This window comes from Zootoca vivipara, chromosome 13 (assembly GCF_963506605.1).
Source record: "Zootoca vivipara chromosome 13, rZooViv1.1, whole genome shotgun sequence".
In the NCBI taxonomy this organism is placed as follows: Eukaryota; Metazoa; Chordata; class Lepidosauria; order Squamata; family Lacertidae; genus Zootoca; species Zootoca vivipara.
Window position 1 is genome coordinate 41,234,424 of NC_083288.1, and position 25,760 is coordinate 41,260,183.

The 25,760-nt window shown below is 49.7% G+C and overlaps 2 protein-coding genes across 2 annotated transcripts; one reads left to right on the forward strand and one right to left on the reverse strand.

Annotated features, from left to right (window-relative positions):
* Nucleotides 1–2,670: 2,670 nt before the first annotated feature.
* APEX1 (apurinic/apyrimidinic endodeoxyribonuclease 1) lies at nucleotides 2,671–11,238 on the reverse strand. The gene is made up of 5 exons (XM_035135883.2): nucleotides 11,096–11,238; nucleotides 10,033–10,180; nucleotides 8,005–8,186; nucleotides 5,013–5,205; nucleotides 2,671–3,889 (listed from the first exon to the last, which is right to left on the reverse strand). Exons 2-5 carry the CDS (start codon nucleotides 10,094–10,096, stop codon nucleotides 3,375–3,377), a joined length of 954 nt encoding a protein of 317 aa, XP_034991774.2. The 5' UTR covers nucleotides 10,097–10,180; nucleotides 11,096–11,238; the 3' UTR covers nucleotides 2,671–3,374.
* A 613-nt stretch (nucleotides 11,239–11,851) lies between these two features.
* OSGEP (O-sialoglycoprotein endopeptidase) lies at nucleotides 11,852–25,060 on the forward strand. The gene is made up of 12 exons (XM_035137079.2): nucleotides 11,852–12,107; nucleotides 13,591–13,711; nucleotides 15,182–15,301; nucleotides 15,970–16,145; nucleotides 17,544–17,639; nucleotides 18,527–18,576; nucleotides 20,434–20,512; nucleotides 20,747–20,812; nucleotides 21,421–21,511; nucleotides 22,835–22,910; nucleotides 24,291–24,389; nucleotides 24,998–25,060. The coding sequence occupies exons 2-12, from the start codon at nucleotides 13,597–13,599 to the stop codon at nucleotides 25,035–25,037; spliced, it is 1,008 nt and encodes a 335-aa protein (XP_034992970.1). The 5' UTR covers nucleotides 11,852–12,107; nucleotides 13,591–13,596; the 3' UTR covers nucleotides 25,038–25,060.
* Nucleotides 25,061–25,760: the final 700 nt, after the last annotated feature.

A 25,760-nucleotide genomic window follows, 5' to 3' on the forward strand; every position in this document is an offset into this window, starting at 1 on the left:
ATCATGTCACTGATTTGTGCCTGGTTTAACAAGCCCCCCCCCGGCCCCCCAATCCCATCCTATCATGCACTGAGACTTGTCAAGTTTTACCCTTGGATCTAGGGGAGTGGGTTCCCATTCCCTTATTTACTGCTGGGTGGGACAGCTAAGTCCTTTCCCCTCATTCTACCTGCAATTCTGTCTGCAATCTTTCCTCCTGGCTTGAAATTCCAACCTCATCTCTTTGTGTTCTGATCCTGGACAGACTTTTCCACCCCTGCCCCTTCGACTTGCTTCCAAGAACATGCTTTTGTGTTACCCCATTTTGGGTGGTGGTGGTACTCCTTTCCTTAAATCGGGGGAACCTTTGGGCCTCTGGATGTTGCTGGACTTGCAACTCCCATCATCCCTTGCTGCTGGACCCTGTTGAAAGCACAGCAACTGGAGGCCCCAATGTACCCCACTCCCTGGCCTGGGTCACTTGAGGCCTGCGAGAGACATTCATGGGAGGGAGGCTTGGCTCCATCTGTTTTGGAGGGAGGCCAGCCTTGGCAGCGCAACCAGAGGGGAACGGGTCTTGGTCCTGCTTCCGTGCATGTCTTGGCTTTTGTCAATGGGGTGTTTTTAAGTCCCTCCCTCAGATTTCCCCCTTCCTCGTGCCCCCATGGCTTTGAGCTTGTGGCCCCAAACTTGTTGCCGTTGCAGCTTTGTATATATAAGAATAACTGATGTGTACATAGAGCTATTTAAGATTCGCTCTCCTATCCGGTGGCTCCCTCGCTCCCGCCCACCTGCGTGCCTGCACCTTGTCTCTCCTTCGCTCATGCTGAAACTCGCCTCTCGCTCTTCTTTGCCTCCACACAGCCAAAGGAGGAATGCAGATTGGATGGTTGTAAATAAAGTGAAAGATTCCATACGTCTTCTGAGGGCTGGACGCCCTTTGGGTGATTGTTTTCTTGGGAGTGTGGTTTGGACCATATTTGGATTTTTGAGGGGGGGGGTGCTAATTGGGGATGTGCAGTTTCCTAATTTCAACCTGGTGCCCTCCAGAGGGCCCACAACTCCCCACAAGTGCCCTGCCAACACACAATGGCCAGGCATGATGGCAGCTGCCCTGTCTCCCTTGTAGGCGGACTTAATCCTGTGCCCTTCAAACAAAAACTCTCCTGGTCTTGATCCCTTGTTCACAGTTGCTAATATGGGGCTGCCCTAAACTGAGGAATGGGGGAACCTGTGACCTTGCTGATGGTGTTGGACTATGAATCCCATCAGCTCCAGCTGGCATGGCCACTGGTCAGAGGTGATGGGAATTGTAGTCCAGCAATATTGGGAGGGCTACAGGTCCTTGCCCCCCATCCTAGTCCTAAACCATTTTGGGACCAAAATGGGGAAATATAAATGACAGGTTAAGAAACCTTTGAACTATTTCAAGACCATCTTCTCCATCGGTCTGGGCTGCTTTTGACTAGCACTGACAGGCATTTAAGGTGGGGTATTCTGCTTGTCGAGAATGTTCCCTTTTAAGATGTGGACACAGTCTACCAGGAAATTCTGCTTTTTGAAAGAGAGCCCTGAATTGCCCCGTAGTCATCCAGATTTACCCCTTAATCATGCCTCACGGGGATTCCAATCCAAGCCTACAGGCAGGGCTGCTACATCACCTCAACAGATGGCTTGCTGGCAGTGTGATTTGGGAAGAAATGTGGCATTTTATTAACTGCAAAGGCCCCCAGTCTTGTGTTGCCACCCTCCCAACCCTCCAATATGTTTAGATAAGCTTTTTTTTAAAAAAAAATGATTTCTGCAAAGTACTTTGTGATGCTTACCTTAAAAGCAGTATATAGAATAGAATAGAATTCAACTAATTCAGCTGCAATAGGCTGCATGTGGAGAAAAAAGGTGACATGGTATATAGTAATCTAGAGCCAGGGTTGCTGTCAGGCTGAGGCTATTACAGGCGTAGCTAATGTGGGACCCTCCACCTATTGTCCACTGCAACTCCCATGAGCCCCAGTCAGCACGGCCAAAGGTCAAGGGAGATTTGGTCCAAGAATATCTGAACTGAGGGTGCCACGTTGGCTACCCTTGTGCTAGGGAGACCTGCATTTAAATCTTCATTCAAGTGTGATAGTCGCTGGATGACCATGAGTCAGTCATTGCCAGAGGTCTCCCTCATAGGTTTCTTGGAGGATCCAACAGATGGGGAAAGTAATTCCTGTGACTCTGGGAGATGGACAGGATAAAAATGAAGCAAATAGTCATTAGCAGGGTGCAGGGAGGAAGACCATCACTCAAGACTCCAACTATAGTGGCTGAAGCCCATTGGAACGGAGCCAAATACTAGGTGGAGCCTGTCCCCATGGTCTCCCCTATTGAGTGACACAAGGGGTAACAGAGACTAAAGCTGACAGGTCAGGTGACCCCTTGGGCTGGCTGGAAGTGGGAAGGCAGACTGAGCGTTGGTGTGGCAGTGCCCATTCACCTCTGCTGACCCTCCAACCTTGAGAATAATGCCGCAAAAATAACCAGGACAGCTGTAGAAATTTACATTTTATATATATATAAAGGAAAGTTTAATGCACTTTTTTCCAGAAGAGTTAAATCTTTTGTCTCGGAGCACCATTGCTGCCTAGAGGAGGGGGGCAGCCTTTTGTAAGGAGAAAACGGGTAGCTGCTAGGTAGAAAAATAAGGGAGGGGAGGCCAAAGGAGTTGGAAAGAGAAAACTCTTAGCTTTTCCTAAATACCAGAGAAGCTTCCACTTTCGAGAACTACATCGCACAAGGGTTGCCAGCTGCTGAACCGGCAATACCAACCTCACATTTAACAGCCTGGAGTCAGAAAGACACCATATGGCTTACCCTGCATCTCCCGCCTCTTGACTCCCACCTGCTCTAGAGGGGAAAACCAGACCCTGCTGACTCGCAACAGGCAGCGGGGGGGGGGGGGTGGTGGTGGTGGTGCATGAACTTCTGCAGCACTGGATTCCCCCAGCACTCTGCACCATTTCACAAGCCCCAAACCATCCTTGGGGAGAGGCAGAACTGCAAAAGAGGCGGTCTCCCAGATCAGGAGCAGGCAACCCAGTGGGCGCCCTCTGCAGATATCCTGCTGTGAACAAATACCAGGGAAATTTGAAGCCCCCACTAGAGAAGAGTGGGCATGAACATGGACCAGAGTTTGCCACCATAATGCCCTCTAGATGTTGTGGATTGCACCTCCCAAGAGCAAGACATCTGGATGGCACTGTGTTGGCAACCCCTGGCGTTTTCTCAAATCCCACAAGCAGGACTTTTAGGTTTTCTAGGGCCGGGTCACTCTATCCACCTCTGGGCTCCAGCTGCAATATCAGAGGACCCATGTTAGTAACCGCCCTCTCCATCCCCTTGTATCTCCATCAGACAGCCAGGTACAGGGTGATGGGGCAGTGGTCGCTCCCCAGGGCTGTGGATCGGATCTTGCTGTCGCAGACGTTCTCCAGCAGGTCTTTGGAGACCACAAAGTAGTCGAGCCGCCAGCCCACGTTCTTGGCCCGGGCGTTCATCATGTAGGTCCAGAAGGTGTAGGCGTAGGGGGTGTCGGGGTAGAGGTGGCGGAACGTGTCGGCGAAGCCGGCCTCCAGCAGCTTCCCGAAACCCTCCCGCTCCTCGGGGGTGAAGCCGGCATTCTTCTTGTTGCCCTTGGGGTTCTTCAGGTCGATCTCCTGGTGGGCCACGTTGAGGTCCCCGCAGAGGACGAGGGGCTTGCGGGCAGCCAGGCCTTGCAGGTAGGAGCGGAAGGCCACGTCCCATCGCTGGCGGTACTCCAGTCGCACCAGGCCCCTGCCCGCATTGGGGACGTAGGCCGTCACCAGGAAGTAGGAGGGGAACTCGGCCGTGATCACCCGGCCTTCCTTGTCGTGCTCCTCCTCGCCTGCAGGAGGGGCAGAGAACGGAAACAGTCACTGGTTACAGGAGCAGCAGAGCGGACAACTGGATCTGGTGGGGAACCTAGGTCTCCTTCAGGCCTTGCAGGCAGAGTTTGAGTCACAATGTTTGTTTGAGAGCCAGTGTGGTGTAGTGGTTAAGAGCAGTAGACTTGTAATCTGGGGAACTGGGTTCGCGTCTCCACTCCTCCACATGCAGCTGCTGGGTGACCTTGGGCTAGTCACGCTTCTCTGAAGTCTCAGCCCCACTCACCTCACAGAGTGTTTGTCGTGGGAGAGGAAGGGAAAGGAGAATGTTAGCCACTTTGAGACTCCTTCGGGTAGTGATAAGGCGGGATATCAAATCCAAACTCTTCTTTTGATTTATATACCCCTTTTCTTACACTTACATACACCAGCTGAGAGACGGTGGCTGGCCCAAGTGAGCTACAAGGCAGAGTGGGGATTCGAACCCTGGTCTCCCAGGTTATAGCCCAACACTCTAACCACTACACCACACCAGCTGTCGCCAGGTGACCTTTTTCTCTTTTGTCTACAGGGCTCTTTTCAAAGCACCTCGCCAGGGACTATGCAAGACCCGGCAGTTGACCAATTGTCCCAAACTGATTAACAGTGAAAATTGTAAAAAAATCCTGATGTTTTGGACTACAGCATGATCCTTGACCATTGTTTATGCTAGCTGTAAGATAAACAAGGGCATCGTTCAAAAGCAAAAGAAACACAGGACTTGCAGACAACCCAGGATAGATTTGTGGCAGAGGACAGTGTAGTTTAGGGGTGAGGGACCTTTATTAGCCCGTGGGCCGCATTTCTGTCTGGACAACTTTCCAGGGGCCACATGCCGGTGGCGGGGGAGGCCAGAGGGGAAAGTGGGTAAAGTAATTCATACAAATGTTACGTTCACACAGTTTCTACACACGTTCCTCTCTATTCTCCATCTGGACAAGTGAAAGCCATCAGAGTTCAAGGACACGTTCAAGCCACATAAAAACACTTGAGGTGTGAAGACAGGGCCAGACAAGAGAGGCAAGGCCTGAGGAGAGTTCTGGGGGCCAGACAAGAGGCCTGGAGGGCCAGTACAGGTTGTCATGGGGTTTCAGAAGTCCTTACCGATACCGTAGGTGACATCTACAGGCTTGGCTTTGGAGAGGAGGGCCACCCCACTGTAGCCTTCCTTGTCATCAGAGCAGGCCCAGTACTTGTGGGGATAGTCGGCCAGGTCCCGGATCTCGGCCGGCAGCTGTTTTTCCGCACATTTTGTCTCTTGGAGGCAGAGTATGTCTGGCTTCTCCTCACACACCCACTGTGGGGAGAGATGGCTTTAGGTCAGGTCTCCCATCTTCTCATGAAAAATAAATAATAATAAATTTTTATTTATACCCCGCCCTCCCCAGTCAAAACCGGACTCAGGGCGGCTGACACCAATAAAATTACAATAAGACGTAAAAGAAAGAAAAACAATTAAAATGCGAGTAAAAATACAGTTTAAATTTAAAATTTAATTAAAGCGAATTACAATAATCAAGCCTGGAGGCGAAAAGAAAAACTGGATTTAGCAGGGTGGGGAGCAGACTGAGAGAGGGGCCTGGGTTAGGTTGCTGACGAAACTAGCTTCGTACTGAAGGGATTCCTAGAGTCATAGAACTGTAGAGTTGGAAGGGACTATGAGGGTCATCTAGTCCAACCCCTTGCAATGCAGGAATCTTTTGCCCAATGTGGGGCTCGAACCCACGACCCTGAGATTAAGAGCCTCATGCTCTACCAGCTGAGCCTTAGTGTGGTGTAGTAGTACAGTCCTATCTCGGAAGTCGAACGGAATCCGTTCCGGAAGTCCCGCTGGACTTTCAAAACATTTGGAAACCAAGGTGCGGCTTCCTGCAGCCAATCAGAAGCTACGGAAGCTGCGTCAGATGTTCAGATTCCAAAGAACGTTCGCAAACCGAACGCTCACTTCCGGGTTTGCGGCGTTCGGGAGCCAAAACGTTTGAGTCACAAGGTGTTTGTCAACCAAGGTACAATTGTAGTAGTAATAGAGTCAACTCTAGGACCAGAGAGACCTGGGTTCAAATCCCCACCCGGTTATGAAGCTTGCTGATTGTGGACTAATTGTTGCCCTCTCAGGCAAAACTCCCTCACAGCAGTGCTGTGATGATAAAACGTAGAAAAATGTGTATTTATTCACTTATATGCCGTCTTCAACATGCTTCCCCAACATCTCGAAGAATGGCTGGCATAAGACCCACGTCTGAAACCCAGAAAGCCATTGCCAGTCATCACTGACAATATGGAGTACAACGGACACATACTAATAACCGTCACAGTTCCCAAATTCCTTGGGTCTTATGTACCAAAACAGCACTGCACAGAAACAAGAGAGGGGCGTCAAGCAAGATCTGGGGATCCCCAATATTTGCAAAAACAGTCACACCTCCGTTTAAGTATGCTTCGGTTTGAGTACTTTCAGTTTAAGTACTCCGCGGACCCGTCTGGAACGGATGAATCCACTTTCCATTACTTTCAATGGGAATGTTCGCTTCAGGTTAAGTACAGACTTCCGGAACCAATTGTGTACTTAAACCGAAGTACCACTGTAAGCTTTAGGGGAGCAAAAACGTGAAGAGGAAGAACATCCCTATAAAACAAAACTAAAAACCTAGCCCAATAAAGTCTGAGCATGCAAAGAAATGCTGAGTATTGGGGGTGGGGGGTGGGGGAGAGATGACAAAGAAAGCCAGGTGGGAGAATGGAATGGAGCATCCTGCAAAAAGGCCTGGCTGGCTGGCACCCAGAATGGGAGCATTCTGCACAGCAACATTTTGTTACAGCTCTACTTGCACTCCTACATCCCTACTGAGAAGTCTGTTCTGGGAGGGGAAGAGCTTTAATCCCAGCCTATCGGCTCAGTTGCTTGCTTCCTGCAGCCCCAGGGGGATTCCCTGGTTTACCCAGGAGGACATCTGGTTGCCATACCACTGGCTCCTAACTGTGTCTCTACGAGAGGGTGGGAATGCAACTATCCCTTGAGGGCCTGCATCATCTCCAAGGAAACATTTAACGCAATGGGTAGCCATGGTGAAGCACAACTAGGGGGAAATGGCTGTAACGAAGGTGGAAGGGGAGCAGGGAAGGAGACAAACCGCCAGGCAGAGGCTTTCCTCCAACGTAGCTCAGCTGTGGCCCTCCAGGTCGGGGACTCCAATTCCCATCATACCACGATGGCTGGGGCTGATGGGATTTGGAGTCCAGCAACATTTGAAGGACCACAATCTCCCCACTTCTGAACTACAGCATGTGGGGCTTTTTCTACTTTAGATACTGGGGTTGGGGGAATCACTAAAGAGACTCAATACTGTATAAGCTTTTTACCAAATTACAGTGGTACCTCGGTTTAAGTACACAATTGGTTCCGGAAGTCTGTACTTAACCTGAAGTGTACTTAACCTGAAGCGAACTTTCCCATTGAAAGTAATGGAAAGTGGATTAATCCATTCCAGACGGGTTCGCGGAGTACTTAAACTGAAAGTACTCAAACCGAAGCGTACTTAAACCAAGGTATGACTGTATTCTCAAAATAAAGTACAGAGAGAGAAGGGAGGCACATGGGAGGGGGAAGATCTACGTCCCACACCATTCCTTGCATTCAGGAGGAGTCACCCAAATAACTGGCATCAGATCCAGGACACGCAAACGAGAAGGACTCCTTCATGGAACCCAGATCCAATTTGTGGAATTCACGGACCACGAGATGTGGCGGCGACGGCCTCTTTGAAATGGAATTAAAAAATTCATGGAGGAGGGGAGCAAGATCTATGAACAGTCATGGGATAAATGGATCCCAGGTCAGATTCTGGTAGGGTGGAAGGCAGGGAGCCCATAAAGCAGGGGGACAGCCAGCCAAGGAGAGAGGCCTGGCCAGCTCCATTCTCATTTTGTCTCCAAGGGGCAAGACTGAGATGGAGGAGGAAGCAGCCGGCAGGACAAGATGCAAGCAGGAAGGCAGGCAGATGGGGCTGTGAGGGCAGACTGGGGTTAGGGGGGCAGTGCCCCCCCACTCCCCCGCAGGGGTCAGCCTCCACCGGCTGAGCCTATTCTTATGCCTTACCTCCAGCCCCTTCTTTTTGAACCAGGCTCGGATCCCGTCAACATTCCAGGAGGTGACCTTCAAGGTGTATTTCTTGCCACTGGGAGAGGTGAGTTTGTCAGGGGGGTCTTGGTACAGGATTGGACCATCGGCCTCCTTCTCAGCTTTCGCCCCACCTTTCTTAGCCTTCTTAGGCTCTGGTTCTGGCAAGAATAAAGAGTGAAGAGTAAGAAACAAATCCCTTTTCATCAGTCATAAGAGACATCGGGGTTCCCTGTAAGGTTTGCAAATACCTACTTGCCCGATTTCATCTATTCTAGCAAATAACATTTTCCTCCAAGAAACTATGTAGTGGTGGTTTATAAGCATCAGTTTTTCTTTTTTTTCTTTTTTTTTGTCCATCCTATATAACAAAAGTCCAAGTGTCTCTGCATCCAGATTTCCCGTGTGTCCCTGGGTTACTGCGCATGGGCCCCAGGGACACAGGGATTGGACAGCAGAGACTGGACGCACACACACACGCGCTCTCCCCCCACCTATCGTTTCCCTGCGGCTGCCAACCGCCGCTCCTGGCTGGACTGAGCGTTGGCGGGGGGGGGGGAGCGCGCACGTGTGTGCGTCCAGCAAGGACAGGTCCCGGGGTTCGGAGAAGCGTTGCGCAAGCGCTTTCCTGTCCCCCTGCCGCCGACAGCAAGGACAGGTCCCAGGGTTTGGAGAAGCGCTGCGCAAGCGCTTCTCCGAACCCCAGGATGTTCTAGCGCCCATTATTGAACGGGCTGAAATACACTAGTATCTGAATACTGTCAGTGTAGCCTAGTGGATTGGGGGTGGGGAGGTAGGCTGGTTAGTTCTGTGGATTTATTTGCAAAATTGGATCCAAACACATGTGTGTCATTCATTCATTCACCACAGAAAACAAACACACATATAAAGATGCCACACAGTAACCAAGACTGGGGCAGAGGAACACCTCCACCAGGGAAGTGGTTTTACTTAACTCCAGGGCTAGCAACGTAGAATTACAAGCCAGTGTGTTGGTTAGAGGGTTGAGCTAGGACCTAGGAGACCAGGGTTCAAATTCCTATTCAGCTACAAAGCAGTATACAACCCGCTGGGCATGCAATATTATTTATTACAGCGGTGCCTCGCAAGACGAATTTAATTCGTCCCACGAGTCGCTTTGTATAGCGAAAAATTTGTTTTGCGAAGCGGCTCCCATAGGAACGCATTGAAGTGTGGTTTCCCATAGGGTGCCTCGCAAGACGGAAAAAAAATTGTCTTGCGAGGCACCCTATGGGACGAAAAAAATTTGTCTTGCAAAGCACGCCATAGGAAACTTCGTCTTGCAAGTCTCCATTGAAATCGCAAAACGCTTTCGTTTTGCGAGTTTTTCGTCTTGTGATGCATTCGTCTAGCGAGGTACCACTACATGTATAAATAATAAAATAGATTACTTGCTTCATTAATACATTTCCTTCGCAGAGTTCAAGGCAGTGTACAAAGTTCTCTTTCTCCCCATCCCAATATTTTATGTTCACAGTAACATTGTGGGGAAGGCTAGTTAGGTGGAAAGATAGTGACACCTCATTGAAAGATGGGCCCACAGCACTAAAATCGAAGGTAAGTAAGCCTGCCTGCTCTTTGAGGCTTGCAACTGTCAATCACCTGGCTGATGCCATAATGGAAATTGGATCGCTTCTGCGCATGCACGAGCTGCGCAGAAGCGATCTGCGCATCTGACGCCGCGGAACCCGGATGTAAACACTTCTGGGTCCGCGGCGTTTGTAAACGGAGGCGTTCATTAACAGAGGTAGTTGTAAGCCGAGGTTCCACTGTAGTAGTAATGATAAAAATAATTTAATTTCTTATCCATCCCTCACAAAAATAGTACCAAAGCAGGTTACAGCATTAAATATATGAATATTAAAAAGTTTAAAACAAATTATAGCCACAAGAATAGGGTGAGTCCTAAAAATATCTATCACAAGTATCCTATAAGCCTCATCCACATTCAAATCCATCTTTATTGCCAAGACTGAAGACACCGACCTGCTACTGCCTCCTTCTCCTCAGGAAGGGCTTCACCTTCCTTCTTCTTGCCCCGTTTTGGCATCGTAGGTGCCCACCTGGATCCTACCCTAGGCAGCTGGCAGTGCAACCTCGCCTGCAGCAGGCTATTGAGCAGCGAAGTCGTCTTCTGGGGAGGAAGAATCATTATGGTAAACACTCCCAAACCGGCACCTTCTAGTGCCATAAATCCCATTGACTTTGGTGGCTTTAAAAGATTAGGCAAATTCACGGTGGATAAAGATGAGATGACTGTGTTGTGCCTCTGAATACCATTTGCCGGAAATCACAAGTGGGGAGAGTGCTGTTGGCATTCAAGTCTTGCTTATGGGCTTCCCATACGCATCTGGCTGGCTGCTATGAGAACAGGATACTGGATGGGCCTTTGGCCTGATCCGGCAGGCTTTTCTTAAGACAAATCCCCTAGTTATTATTTATTTTTATTTATTTATTATTTCCACCCAGCAAAGTGTCTTTTTGCTCTACAAATATCTGCTCATTCTTAGCCAATTATGATAATTCCCCCAGTTCAAATGACAGTGCCCTGACAGCTGCCCAGAGCGCAGAAATAATATATGAGGAGGCATAGACACTAGACTGGATTAAGCTTCTGGCTAATTCAAATCTTAGCAAGATGCAACGGGGGGGGGGCTGAACCTGTTCGATTTTACCTGTCATGCAACCACGATGAATTCTGAACCAACTGGATTTTGAACCGCTATGCAACTACGATTGCATATGCACCACTGGGCTGTGGGTTGTGGGTTGTGGGTCCCCCCCCCCCCCGCCCCGCCATGCAACTATAATGAAATCAGCACCAGCTGAGATTTTACCTGCCGCACAACTTTTAAGGGCACCTTTAAAGGCCTTCCAGGGAGAAGGGGGAACAAAAAGCGGGGAGGAGAAACCACCTTATCAATACACTCTCCCTCTGCAAAGACAGAAGACCAGCTTCCCCCTTCGTTTTTGTATAAATAATGCAATTAATAAAATTAAATAATAGCTAATAAGCAGCTAAGATCAAACTCCAATTGTTTCTCCTTACCGCACCAGGATCCCTGCGCTGCCCAGAGACAAAGGCGGAGACTGCAGAGCTCGCACGCGCGCAAGGAGAATGGAGAGCCCCGGAGAAAAGCACGTGGAGTGGATTTGTATCACGTGACACAGGTTGCTGAAAAGGGCCTGAGAGGGCGGGGCTCTAATTGTGAAAGCGAGAGGGGAGATGCCTTGGTTTTGATGGAGGAAAGGCTATGGACCGTAGTGGCACGAAGGGGTTAAAGAAACTTAGAGTGTGTCACGTGGAGAGGGAGTAGAAGAAGTTCGCTGTTTGATGACGTAGCGGGACTCTCTCCGGGCAGCCTCCGCCCCAAAGGGGAGTCACAAGTTTTAATGGAAATTATACCAACACCTTAGGTTCTCAGTTGAACTGTGGGACGCCGGCCACTGCAAAATAAAATACAGTAAATCGGGGGTGGCGAGAGAGTTTGCACAGGATTTTTTTTTTAAAAGATGACCATGTTCCACTGCCGGAGGTAGCATCCCTCTGAATGCCAGTGAGTAACTAGGACTCGCAGGTGGAGTGAGAGAGCCAGGCGTTCATGCCAGGGGTTGGCATCTCGCTGCCTTCTGCGATGATAAGAATGTGGCGCTGGGTCTGATCCAGTAAGGCTCTTAAAGAGAAGCAGTGCTTTTAAAAAAATTGTTATTAAAATGCCTATGCTTGCGAGCCCCCCGCTTATGGAGATGGCCGAATGAAAACCGGAAGTCGAGAGCTGATTGCCTTTTTCTATCTCTAGATTCTCTGCCTCTTTCTCGTTGCCTAAAATCAAAGAGGAAGAGGCGCTGCAGTTTAAATTTCTCCCGAGTTTCCCCCCCCCCGCCTTTCCCCCTCCAATCCCTGCCCCCGGTTCTTCCTCTTATCATCATCATCATCATCTCGCAGCTGCAAACTTGGATCAGGGCAAAGACACGGAAGCGGGGAGACCCTGCCTGGGTCAGAGACAGAGAACCCACGTGGAGCCCATCGCCACCCTCTGAACTGGGGGCCGGAAGAGATTGTAAGCCCGCCTCTGGCTATTTCTTTGCAGCTCCCAGTGCGCTAAGCAAATGCTCTGAAATGCTAGTAGGAGGAGGCAGGGCCCCCGGAGGTCCCTGATTCACACGTGCAACATCCCTCTCCCACAGATGGAAGACGAGATCAAGGCGAGAACCCTTCATTTCAGGTCCTTAAAAGGGGTTAACCCAGGCATCCCCAAACTGCGGCCCTCCAGGTGTTTTGGCCTACAACTCCCATGATCCCTAGCTAAGAGGACCAGTGGTCAGGGATGATAGGAATTGTAGTCCAAAACATCTGGAGGGCCAAAGTTTGGGGATGCCTGGGTTAACCCAATAGCGCACAGTCTATCTATTGGATTCTAACTCCCATCAGCCCTAACCAGTGCAGCCAGTGGTGAGGGATGATGGAAGTTGTGGTCCACAACCGCCTGCAGAGGCAATCTGCTTCACCGTAAAAGAGCCCTTACAGTTAATAAGTTTCCCATAAAAATTTGGCCCAAATCTCTGCAATTTCTACCTATTCATTCTAGTTCTAACCACTAGAGCAACAGAGAACAAGTCTGCTCCATCTTCAAAGTAACAGATGTTTGGAGGCAACTGCCACCATCTCCCCTTAATTTTCTCCAAGCTAAACTGGCTCAGCCTTTTCAACCTGGACTGAGTTTGCAAAACCTACACCATCCTGAATACCCTTTTTTTTTGTCAACGACTTTATTAAAACCTGGTAGCCAGAGCTGGAACTGCCCTGTTTTTTCTCCCAGTGGAACTAAAGCCTGAGCTAAATCTTGGATAGAAAGAGAAAAATCTCAGGTCATACAAATGTCAAGCACATGCTCTTTAGCCACCTTCTTGCACATGCCCACCAGGGTGGCAAAAAAAGTGGACAGGCATCTCTGCCTGTCAACTGCATGGCTGCTACTGCATGCTTATTATAACAGCATGGAGAGCCAGTTTAGATTGTCAGATAAGGACCTGAATACCAGGGTTCTACCATGAAGCTCACTGTATGACCTTGAGTCTGTCATCACTTCTCAGATGGCCTACCTCACAGGGTTACTGTGAGGATTAAATGAGGAGCAGGAGAATCAGGAACACCACCTTGAGCTCCTTGCAGATGGGATAGAAATGCAATAAATAAATAAGTTACCAGGTAGGGCAGGGAAGGGAGAAGTGGGAAATGGGGGGTGGGGGTGGTGGTGGTTCTGATATGTGTTTGTGATTGTACAGAACTCTGTTTTCTTCATAGTGGGCTCAGTGGCAGACTTTGGCGCTCAAATTTCTACAGCACCCCCCTGTGCAACATGAAAATTTGGCACGTGCTTCTTGTGCTCTGTTCTACAGCATTGATGTGGTGCCCCTTTGCAGTGCAGTGCCCAGTGCGGCCAAAACTGGTCATGCTACGCTAAAACTGCCTCCGGTGGGTTGGAGGCAATATGGTGCCTCTTTACAACAAAATAAAATTCTTCTCTCTCTCTGGCTTTCCAGGATGCTATGCCTGTGGTGATAGGCTTTGAGGGCAGTGCCAACAAGATTGGAGTGGGGATTGTGCGGGATGGAGAGGTGCTGAGCAACCCTCGGCGAACATATGTCACCCCTCCGGGGCAGGGTGAGTAGCCTTTCTACCACGTTATTCCTCCGCCCTGTGTTCCCTGGGGTGCATGTACCCTGCACTGAAGGAATGTCATATTTTGTGCTATGTCCAAATCCTACACCAAACCAGAACCTATGCAAGGTATGTGAATTGAACAACTTTGAGTGAGTCTCTTCCCCCCCCCCTTTTGCCGTTCTGGAATTACATTTTGCATAATTCCAGGTTTCTTTATTAATTCCCATTTTGCTAGTTACGGGCAGGGCACTATTTGACTGTCTCTCTGGCTTCTGAGACTGCAGCCGACCTTGCCAATGCACTTTCATTTTTTAAAAAATAATTTTGTATTGGTTTTGCATATAATCACATTATGTAACATCACATCACATCCTCTTATTTTATCTCAGTTTAGCCTAACAACTTTCCTTCCTCCCGTCTTGTGGTTTACAAAATTAAACTTTGCATCTTTACCTTTCGCTTCGTTTCCTATCCTTGTTACATCATTACCTAAAATATTATATTACTCAACCTGAATAGGTAGCAGTTTCATCTTACAAACCTTCAGATAACCCTGCTAATGATGTTAATTGCTTACGGTTGTCTTTCAAATTTATATATATATATAAATGTAAAAGGGACATGTTTGTTGGTCTCCACTTTTCACTGAAACCGCTTGACCGATCGCGTTCAATTTTGGACACAACGTCCCATGCGGATATGCGAGGGTTTGCATACCGTTTGCGTAGATAGATGTCACACCTATGGCAGGTAAAGCAGGTAAAACCCACTTTTCCCGAACACACAACTCAGACAGCCGGGAATGCTGGGAGCACAGGAGAGGTTGCAAAACAGCGCCCACTAGTGATGGCTACACTGGTACTACACCTAGGAAAGCTTCCCTCTCCACAGCATCTCGACAGGGTGGGGGGAGTCACAGGGATGAGCTGGGGGGTGGGGGGGGCAGAATAGGTCATGGGTCGGAACAGGGTGGGGGCAGTCACAGGGATGAGCCACAGCAATGCGTGGCCGGGCCAGCTAGTATAATATAAAATTGTTCCAGTCCTTTTGGAATGCTTGATCTCGCAGGTTCAGGATTCTTCCCGTCAGTTTCACCAGTTCTGCAAAGTCCATCAGCTTTGCCAATGCACTTTCAAGCATAGCTTCTCCATCGTAAGGTTTAGGAACATGGCTGCTGTTTTTTCTTAAAAAAAGCTGTAATCTTCAGGATTTGAATTATTTGCAGAATCTCAGTGTACGCAGACACAGCCCTGAGTACGCTTCTTCCTTACCATTCCAAGTTCTACAAGCATTTGCGTAATTCTTTTCTTGATACACAATTTGGGATTCTAGTGCAGAGGAGTGTGTACAGAGAGAAGGGGGTGCAATATACACTGAATTTACACAGCCCTCCTTAAGAGATCTGCCTTCAGCTTTTAAACTTTCCATGCCTCCCTGTCCTGATGCCTTTTTTCTCCCTCCACATTCCAGGTTTCTTGCCAAGTGACACTGCGTGCCACCACCGGGCTTGTGTCCTTGCTGTGCTGCAGGAGGCCCTACAGGAGGCTGGGCTGAAGCCACAGGACATTGATGCTGTGGCTTTCACCAAGGGTGAGTCCCTCACATAATTCTTGCTGGGCAGCCGCCATTTTTGATTCCTCAAAGAGACTCACCAGACGGGTGCCCTTGAAGACCAGGTCGGAGGTTCCTTCAAATGCATCTCTCTGCATTCAGCAAACAAGAGGCAGCATTACCACAGTTCAAGGAAACATTTCAGCCAGGTGAAAGCACTTGAGCTAGTGTGGGGCAGGTCCAGCGAGGGGGAGGGGCATGAGCAGAGGTCTGAGGGCCAGAGATAGAAGCCCGGAGGACCACATTTTCTATTTTATCCCACATTTTATAAGGTGGCAGTTTTATGATAATAACACTAATAGTTCTTGGATGGAGACAATGAAGAGAGTATTGAGGAAAGCACAGTCGCGAACAGGATGTGAGAGAGGCAAATTCCATCTGGTCCTGTTGAAGAAGAATCACTACCCGAAGAAGTCTCAAAGCAGCTAACATTCTCCTTTCCCTTCCTCCCCCACAACAAACACTCTGTGAGGTGAGTGGGGCTGAGAGACTTCAGAGAAGTGTGACTAGCCCAAGGTCACCCAGCAGCTGCATGTGGAGGAGCGGAGACACGAACCCGGTTCCCCAGATTACGAGTCTACCGCTCTTAACCACTACTCCACACTCTTTCTCTTGGACTTAAACATCTTTTTCCCTCCCTTATCCAGGTCCAGGCATGGGTGCCCCACTGGTGACTGTAGCAGTTGTGGCACGGACGGTGGCCCAGCTGTGGGGGAAGCCTCTGCTTGGGGTGAATCACTGCGTGGGGCACATCGAGATGGGGAGGCTGATAACTGGTGCCCAGAACCCGACCGTGTTGTACGTCAGCGGTGGAAACACACAGGTAAGATCTTGTTCTCACAGTGGCCCACAGGGAAGCCCACAAGGAAGACCCAAATGCAACAGCAACTCTCCCCAGGTGTGATTCCCGGCAGCTGGTATCCAGAGTTTTGAACTTGGGTGCTTCTCAATGAACCCGTTAGCCCCTTGGGAGGGGGGGGGCGTGAAATGTATATTTCCTACCCTTTCCGCAGTTCTCCGTGCCTAGTCTTGCTGTGTTTTGAACGCTGCAGCAAGGAGAGGGCAACCTGTGGCCCTCCATATGTTGTTGACGTTCTCCAGTTTCCATCAGCCAGCATGGCCCACGGTCATGGATGCTGGGAGTCGTAGTCCCACTTTGCTCTACAGTGGTACCTCGCAAGACAAAATTAATTCGTTCCACGAGTCATTTCGTATTGCGAAAACTTTGTCTTGCGAGGCACGGTTTCCCATAGGAATGCATTGAAATTTAATTAATGTGTTCCTATTCGTCTTGCCTCCACACACACACACTCGCAAACACTCAGTACACTGTAGAGTACTGTACCCACTTCTCAGCTGATCAGCAGCAGCAGCGGCGCTGAGGGGGCCGATCCAGGGCCGGCCCTAGGGCGAGCGGGAGAAAGCGCGTGGCGGTGGCGCTGAGGGGGCTGATCCCGGGCCGGCCCTAGGGTGAGCAAGAGAAAGTGCACGGCGGCGCTGGTGCTGAGGGACCGATCCCGGGCCGGCCCTAGGGCGAGCGGGAGAAAGCGCGTGGCGGTGGCGCTGAGGGGGCCGATCCCGGGCCGGCCCTAGGGTGAGCAAGAGAAAGTGCACGGCGGCGCTGGTGCTGAGGGACCGATCCCGGGCCGGCCCAAGGGCGAGCAGTAGAAAGCGCACGGCAGCGGCGCTGAGGGGGCCGATTCCGGGCCAGCAACGGCAGCGGGTAACAGCGGATCCCCGAGGGCGAGCGCGGCACGGCAGCGAGGGCAAGGGACTTTACTGTAATGCGTCCCTATTCGTCTTGTGAAGCACGGCCATATAAAACTTCGTTTTGCGAGACACCTCGCACAACGCAAAACGCTGTTGTCTTGCGAGTTTTCCGTCGCGCGGGGCATTCGTCTTGCGGGGTACCACTGTACTTACATTGTAGGAGGCAGTATCCTTGCTGGAAACTGCAGGCAGGGAGAGGGCTCTTGTGCTCAGGTCTGGCTTGTGGGCTGATCCAGAAAGGCTCTGGATCAGAAAGGCTCTCTCCCAAGCTCTTCCCCCTCTTAATTTATTTCATCTTTTGTATTGGCTGGCTCCTCCCCATCCCACTGCTTGGAGATTTCAACCCTAGTCCAGCACTCGCTGAGTGTGCTTTAGACGTAAGGTCTGGAGGTGTCCTGATCGTTGTAATGTTGCCCCTCTCTTTCTCCTCTCCTCTCCCCCCCACACCCAGGTTATTGCGTATTCTGAGCACCGATATCGTATATTTGGAGAAACCATCGACATCGCCGTAGGGAACTGCCTGGACCGCTTTGCTCGGGTGTTGAAGGTGAGCAATTGAAAGGAGAGACAACTAGGATACCTGGTTTTCGACATCGCGATATGTCACCAGCTAAACACTGCGGTATCCTGATACGTCACCGCGCCTGAAATGAGGATGAAGCTACGTAGAGGCACTGACTAGCTTCACAGTTTTTGTCGCGTCATGATTTTTTGCACAGCACACACACATATGGTTCGCAGTATATCGCCAGGTCAAAAATTATGGAACCGATGTCACTGTACGGACTTCAAACTGGTTTTGAATGATATATTGATATAGCGCCCAGCCCTAGAGAGAACTACGGATAAAATGGGGGGGAGGAGAAACTTGTTCACCGCCTTGATTTCCTTCAAGGAAAAAGTGGTATATAAATGTAATAAATAAATAAATAAGAGCAGGCCAGTTCCGCCCCGCCCCCCCCCCCAGGCCACTCTGGGCCCATTACCTTACCTGCCTGAGATTGAGAGCGGTGGGGGATAGAAGTGACACACAAAGCGATGGAGAAATAATTGATTTCTTCTCTCCTCCTGTTTACATTCCCCTTCTCTATCTCTCCTTCTCCTTCATCTTGGAGGCTGATTTTCCTTAATGACTTGGAAGGGGTAGAGAAGGGAACACCAGCTGCCAGAGATGCAGAAAATGGAAGGCGAAAGCCAAGTGATAGCTTCCCCGTTTCTCCTCGTGTGCAAATTCTATCCCTCTCCACCTTTCTCTGATTGTCGCTCAGCAGCTAGAACTCTCATTTCGTAGGGCTGCTCTCACGGGATGAGTATCGTGCGTAGCCAAATGGCTCTCCAATGGTCGATCCGGCTGGTTCTGTGTGATGGGAAGGGTGATGGTGCCTTACGAGGCCGTATAGAGTACTGACAGCTGTGTTGCCTCTCTCGACTTAGATCTCAAACGATCCCAGCCCGGGCTACAACATTGAACAGATGGCCAAGAAGTGAGTACTGTAATGTAAAAAAAAAAAAAAAGACATACACACATTTTGTGCAAACATGTTAAATTTTTCACGTGCTGCATGAGTTGCACTGGGTATTCTGTTTCATTCTCAATCCCACCCCGGCTTCGGAGAAAGTTGTTCAGTAATCGTTTGACCTACACCCAGAATTTGGGAGAAGAAAAGGGACTAGGAATTGCCAATAAATGCAAAAGGAAAAGTGTCCTGTTTGGGGTGCATCCCAAATTGGGATTGAGCCCCAATTGCTAAAAGTCCATCCTAATAGGATTCTTTTGGGCTTCCTGAGCTTTCCCCAAATGCTATATTCCCCATTTTCAGCCTTTTATATGCAATGTGCGAAATTTATATATATCGATATATATATAATAAATTTTACTAAGCAAAGCTGAGATTGCAGGGCAGGGACCTAGACCCTGTTCAGCTGGGGATCGGGACCCCCACAGGGATAGTAGTCACAATTACCAGCACCTCTTCTAGTCTCTTCAAGTCTAGGCAAGTCAGGTCAAGGCACAGCAGATCAGGACCCTGAACAGCTTCCAGCGAGCCTTGTTGGCTGAGGTATGGAAGATGCTCTCCCAGCGAAGGTCCTAAGTTACCCCAAGGCTGGCAGAGTCTTCTCTTTCAGTGGTTCTACGTCCCTGGGGAGGACTGTCTGCAACCCTTCAAGGGCCCTGTGGCCAGTTCTGCAGTCTCGTGCACCTGCGTGACTGCAGAGTAGCAGAAGCTACAGAGGGAGTCATTCCCAGAGTCTGAGGATGACAGGAGAACCACGTCCTCACTCGGGGGGGGGGGGGGCTGCAGAAGAGGATGCTGAAAGTCCTCCGAGTGTGGCAGCTGGCAAGACCCTAAAATGGGGGACATGACTCTTGTGCCTTGGCTCCCAGTACATTGGCTCCCAGAACATTTCCGAGCACAGTTCAAAGTGTTGGTGCTGACCTTTAAAGCCCTAAATGGCCTCGGTCCAGTATACCCGAAGGAGCGTCTCCACCCCCGTTGTTCTGCCCGGACACTGAGGTCCAGTGCCGAGGGCCTTCTGGCGGTTCCCTCGTTGTGAGAAGCCAAGTTGCAGGGAACCAGGCAAAGGGCCTTCTCGGTGGTGGCGCCTGCCCTGTGGAATGCCATCCCAACAGATGTCAAAGAGAAAAACAGCTACCAGATTTTTAGAAGACATCTGAAGGCAGCCCTGTTTAGGGAGGCTTTTAATGTTTAATCGATTATTTTATTTTATTTTTCTGTTGGAAACAGAGTGGCTGGGGAAACCCAGCCAGATGGCCGGGGTATAAATAATAAATTGTTGTTGTTGTTGTTGTTGTTGTTGTTGTTGTTAGGGCATCACGTAGAAGGAAAGTGGGATGGTGATAAAAAAAGATATTTAATAATAATATATACCCGGTAATACATTTTTATTTATCATGAAAAGCAAAATAATGAATAACAACGATTTAACACAATATAAAATTTATTGTACAAGTAAATAATAATAATAAAATGTGAGTTCACAAGATTATTTGTGGCAGGAAAATCCCTGAGATACCCCCATTGTGTATATTTCTCATCAACAAGGTTTTAGGTCACCCAATGCCTAGCTATATCCTTGGGAAGACTCGTTTTATGTATTAAACATATAACGCACACACACCCCACTTCATTCCTGTCACAGACAATCGTGTAAATGTGTCCGAAGGTGCACGTATTGGATGCCTTTCCCCACACTTTTTAAATGAGGCCTAGCGCATTGAGGTGTATTTTTAAAAAAACGGATTCTAAGGGGACTGGGCCCCTATAAAACAGCCTTGGGTTTGTGAGAGGGGGACTTAACACATTTTGCTTCCTACACAGGGGCCAAAAGCTGGTCGAACTCCCCTATACAGTGAAAGGCATGGATGTGTCATTCTCGGGAATCTTGTCTCATATAGAGGTAAGGTTCAATCTTGTTATCTTCCATGCCACTTTTCTCTCTCTGTGTTGGGGTTTCTTCTGCCCTTGAGTGCTGGATGACAGGCATGGGACTTCTTTCAAACTATAGCCTGACTTCAAGGCCGGAGAACGGGTCGAGCTTGTGCCTGCTTGTAGCTGCGCAGCAGCCTTGCCAGCAAAAACGGTGGCAACCCTTCTTCATTCCCCCCCCCCTTCTCTTTCTCTCTCTGCGCAGGAAGTGGCTCATAGGATGCTAGCTGCAAAAGAATGTACTCCGGAGGACCTCTGCTTCTCTCTACAGGTGAGGAACTAACCAGACCAAGGCCTAGGATGGGGCTGATATGCCGCCTCTAGGGTTGCCATATGAACATAGGAAGTTGCTTGGGTTGGACGACCAGTGCCTCTTCTAGCTCAATATTGTCTACAAGGACAGGTATCGATGCTCTCCAGGGTTTCACGTAGGGGATCTCTCTCAGCCCTGTCTGGAGATGCTGGGATCTTCTGATGCTCTTGGGGGCCTTTCAAGGCTGCCCACTGTTGGGCAAAAGCATTTCTGGTCCCTCCTCCTGAGCGGCTGCTTTTCAGTCCTATTTGAGGACCAACTTAGTGTATCAGCTGCTTCCAGGTCAACTAAGAAAGAGGTGGCAGGTTGCTTAGCAACTATGAAGGGCCTGGTTCCTCTCCTTACCCATCAGGGCAGGCAGGAGAGGGTGACACACTTTGTGCCCAGAGATGGAAGAGGGTGGGACCAGTGGGTGGGCAAGGGCACCCACTGTGGCAATGGGTGCCTAATTATGATGCCCACATAAATCCAGGGCCCGGGGTCTCAACCTGTGGCCTACACACGAGACTCAAAAATGGATGCCTTCGTAATTGTTTTGTCTGTTTTGGTTTCTCTCTGCCCACCAGGAGACTCTGTTTGCTATGCTGGTGGAGATAACGGAACGGGCCATGGCGCACACAGGCTCTCGTGAGGCATTGATCGTGGGCGGCGTTGGCTGTAGGTGTCACCAAGCAAGTGTGGTGCGAATGGCTGAAGCCGCTGCCCCGTTCGCCTTCTGAATTCTCCTCCCATCTCTCCTTCCCCAAACATGACCTCAGAGCAATTTGACCCATACAGTGGCTCCATCTGCGTCGCTCCCCCTCCCCAGTGCTTTCTCATCGCTCCCAGTATGCTCTCAAAACTGAGCTGGGACCCTCTTGTTTCCAGCCTCCGTTGAACGGTGTCACATCTAATTGCTTCCCCACCATTTCAAAATCCTCAAATTTCTCACCTGTGTTTCATCCAGCAACAAATGCTTCTTTAAAAGCTCTGACTCGACCCTTTCTAATTTGGAGATTTCCACATATGTATTTCAACCCAAGTTACCATTCCTGATCCAAGATGGTCACCAACTTGGACATCTTTAAAAAGAGGATTAAGCAAATTCACAGAGGATAAGGCTATCAATGGCTACTAGACACAATAACTCTGTTCTTTCTCCACAGCCAGAGGCAGCATATGACTAAATCCCAGTTGCTAGGAATCACAGGTGGGGAGAGGGCTTTTTTGTGCTCAGGTCCTGTTTGCAGGCTTCCCAGGGGCATCTATCTGTTTGGCCACTTTGAGACCAGGATGCTGGGCTAGATGGGCTATTGGTCAGTAGACTCTTCGTGTGTTCTTCATTTTATACCCACAGCTGTTCTGTGGAAACAAAATCCAAACTACCAGGGCAGTGTTCTTTAACCTTGGGTCCACAGATGCTGATGGACTACAACTCCCATCATCCTTGACCATTGGCTAAACTGGCTGTGGAAGATGGGCGTTGTAGTCTAACAAGACCCAAAGTTGAAGAACACTATCCTAGGGGTAACTGATCTTAAAGAAGGCTGGGTTTGCTATAGACCAGGCATCCCCAAACTTCGGCCCTCCAGATGTTTTGGACTACAATTCCCATCATCCCTGACCACTGGTCCTGTTAGCTAGGGATCATGGGAGTTGTAGGCCAAAACATCTGGAGGGCCGCAGTTTGGGGATGCCTGCTATAGACAGCCAAGACTGAGACCCACCCACCCACCAGTTAGGTCAGGTATAGGCAAACTCTGCCTTCCAGATGTTTTGGGACTACAACTCCCATCATCCCTAGCTAACAGGACCAGTGGTCAGGGATGATGGGAATTGTCTCAAAACATCTGGAGGGCCGAGTTTGCCTATGCCTGAGTTAGGTTCTTCCCTTGTTGGAGGCGGGCAGGTGCCGAACATACAAAGGTGCTTTTTCTGGCATGTTGTCTGTCTGCCCTCACTTAATGGACAGCATGCATTCCCTGTGTTCTTCCTCTCCAGGTAACGAGCGGCTGCAGGAGATGATGGGAGTCATGTGCAAGGAAAGAGGAGCAAAACTCTTTGCTACGGATGAAAGGTAAGCTTCCACCTGCCTGCTTCCATTCCAAGACCCTCCCAAATTCAGGCTCTCATGAGTCTGCAGCAGAATGGTTTTCCAAACCTGTTTTTTTCAAACTCATAAACATGGTTAATGCAGAGGGGTAGCTGTGCCCTTTTGTTAAAAAGTCTTTTGCAGCAAAAGCAACCAAGAATCTCATGGCATCTTAAAGCCTTATTTTTGGAAGCTTTTGTGGGCCGGGGCAAAGTTGTCAGATATGCAAATTATAGGCTGAGCAAGTTTGATTCTATTCACATGGGCCTTGATCGAGATAAGAGTTTGCTCTCCCACTGCAAATGTTAAATTTGTACCGCAAGATAAGGGAACTTGCATTGTGAATGATACTGCATTGAGCTTTACCTAAAGGTAAAGGTAAAGGGACCTGTCAGGGTGGTTGCTGGCTACCCTTGAGCAACGACACTCCAAACCATCTTGTCTTTAATACTTTTATTGTGAAAGTTATTTACAATGCAAGAGCTTCATGAAAACATGTCTACTCAGTACTATCAGATTATCCCAATGGCGCTTTTCAGCTCCTCCCCCAGCCAAGTAGTTTGGGGACCCCAAATCTCCTCCCCCTGCCTTTGCGAGCCGCTGATCGCCTCAGTTCCGGGGTGAATTTGAAAGGACGCCCCTCTGCTGTATCCCCGCTTGAACTCTCTGCTGCCCCCTCCTTCCTTGCTGATATCACAGGCTGCAGGTAGGGCTCTTGTATGCTGCCTGAGCCCTGGCCCGCTCCGCTCACTTCCTCCTTCCTGTCTCCTGTCCCTCCGCTGTTGTCCGAGCCATTTGAAGAGCTGGATTTGATGAGGGGTGGCTGTTCCCTGTAAGCCCACCCCCTTACAGGACCCCTGACGGTTAGGTCATCGCAAACGACTCTGGGGTTGTGGTGCTCATCTCACTTTATTGGCCGAGGGAGCTTCCGGGTCATGTGGCCAGGATGACTAAGCCGCTTCTGGCTAACCAGAGCAGTGCACGGAAACGCCGTTTACCTTCCCTTCGGAGCAGTACCTATTTATCTACTTGCACTTTGACGTGCTTTCGAACTGCTAGGTTGGCAGGAGCTGGGACCGAGCAACGGGAGCTCACCCCGTCACGGGGATTCGAACCGCCGACCTTCTGATTGGCAAGCCCTAGGCTCTGTGGTTTAGACCACAGCGCCACTGCCCGAGCTTTACCTAGAAGCACCTAAATGTCATCTTTGCATTTTGTGGACGTGTGGCCTCCCACAGCTTATTGTTTTATTAATACAGAGGCAGTAAAACTCCAAGCTAGGAGTGAGCCCAGAAGTCCCAGCATCACCGACACCACCTCAACACCCCTTTAACCATTGTTCTTCTCTGCCCGTTTTCCATCCAGGTTCTGCATTGACAATGGGGCCATGATTGCACAAGCTGGCTGGGAGATGTTCCGATCAGGGCAAATCACTGCGCTTCAGGATTCATGGATTACACAGAGGTGACTGTGCCTTGTTTTGTGAGGTGGGGGAGGGTATCTTGAGTGCAGATCTCAGGCGAGGCCTGTGCTGCAGGAGAGCAGAGCTCCGATGTTCATAGGTGCCAAGTTCCGGATTGAAAATCCGGGATCAGCAGCGCTGTGGCACCGGAAGCCGCTTCTATGCACTTCCGGACATGCGTAGAAGCGACTTCTGGCGCGGCGGACATTTTGGGAATGGGCACAGCTGCATCGGAAGTCGCTTCGACGCATGTCCGGAAGTGCGTAGAAGCGACTTCCGGTGCCAGCACGGCACCAGAAGAACATGGCCACCGGCAGGAGCTCTGTAATCCGGGGGAATACGGGGTATTTTGCCATTCGGGACACCTGCAGGAAACGGTAAGAAAATACGGGGGTTTCCCGGGGGAAATGGGGTACTTGGCAGCTATGCTGATGTTGCTTCAGCAGCTATCAAATGGAGATGGCTGAACCTTATTTTTGTTGCCAGCCCTGCCTTCAATGGTAGGGAAACAGAACAAGTATTTTTTTTATAAGTAAGGGAAAGTTAGGAAGACAGAATAAATCACTGCCCGAACGCAGCCTCAGTCTGGCCTTTTCCCACCTTTCTGCAGGTATCGTACGGACGAAGTGGAGGTGACTTGGCGTGACTGACCACCCCTTATCTCTGCATGGAAGCCATGTCTCCTGAAGGCAATAAACAGCTGGATAAATAGACATTGCGGGCAGGAATACCAGGGTTGCTTGAATCGCCATGGACATTTGATGGGAAACTAATTCCAACCAGAATAAACACTGGCTTTTGTTTAGAAGCTCCTGTGGTGTTTCTGTCGTAGGTCGCAGGAGCTATTGTGTGAATAGAAAAAGGGGGGTGCAAAATACTTTCTTCCTTTCGGAAAACTAAGGCGTGATTTGTGGATGGGCTTACTTGAGGAACCCAAGACCTAACCAAGAGGGACCATGGAGGTCAGAGATGGGGAATCTCCCCTCCCCCCAGCCTGAGGGCCATCTTCTTTGCTGCGAGGCCACACATGCAATTGTTATCTTTTGTGCAGTCTGCTAGCTTGTATACCACACACCTCTCCATCGTCACCCAGGCCAGCAAGAGGCATTCTCAGGCTTCAAGAACACATTCCAGCAAGGCAGAAACACTCAAGGAGGGTGTGAAGCAGAACTGTTCATAGAATCATAGAGTTGGAAGAGACCACAAGGGCCATCCAGTCTAACCCCCTGCCAAGCAGGAAACACCATCAAAGCATTCTTGACATATGCCCATCAAGCCTCTGCTTAAAGACCTCCAAAGAAAGAGACTCCACCACACTCCTTGGCAGAAAATTCCACTGCCGAACAGCTCTTACTGTCAGGAAGTTTTTCCTA

Excerpts from the sequence above, each read along its gene's own strand:
- OSGEP (XM_035137079.2), top strand. The coding sequence starts at position 13,597 with ATGCCTGTGGTGATAGGCTTTGAGGGCAGTGCCAACAAGATTGGAGTG. Across the intron at positions 20,513-20,746 it reads GAATCTTGTCTCATATAGAG|GAAGTGGCTCATAGGATGCT; the intron begins GTAAGGTTCAAT and ends CTCTCTGCGCAG. Across the intron at positions 24,390-24,997 it reads GATTCATGGATTACACAGAG|GTATCGTACGGACGAAGTGG; the intron begins GTGACTGTGCCT and ends ACCTTTCTGCAG.
- APEX1 (XM_035135883.2), bottom strand. The coding sequence starts at position 10,096 with ATGCCAAAACGGGGCAAGAAGAAGGAAGGTGAAGCCCTTCCTGAGGAG. Across the intron at positions 8,187-10,032 it reads GGAGAAGGAGGCAGTAGCAG|AACCAGAGCCTAAGAAGGCT; the intron begins GTCGGTGTCTTC and ends TATTCTTGCCAG. Across the intron at positions 5,206-8,004 it reads TCAAAAAGAAGGGGCTGGAG|TGGGTGTGTGAGGAGAAGCC; the intron begins GTAAGGCATAAG and ends CTCTCCCCACAG.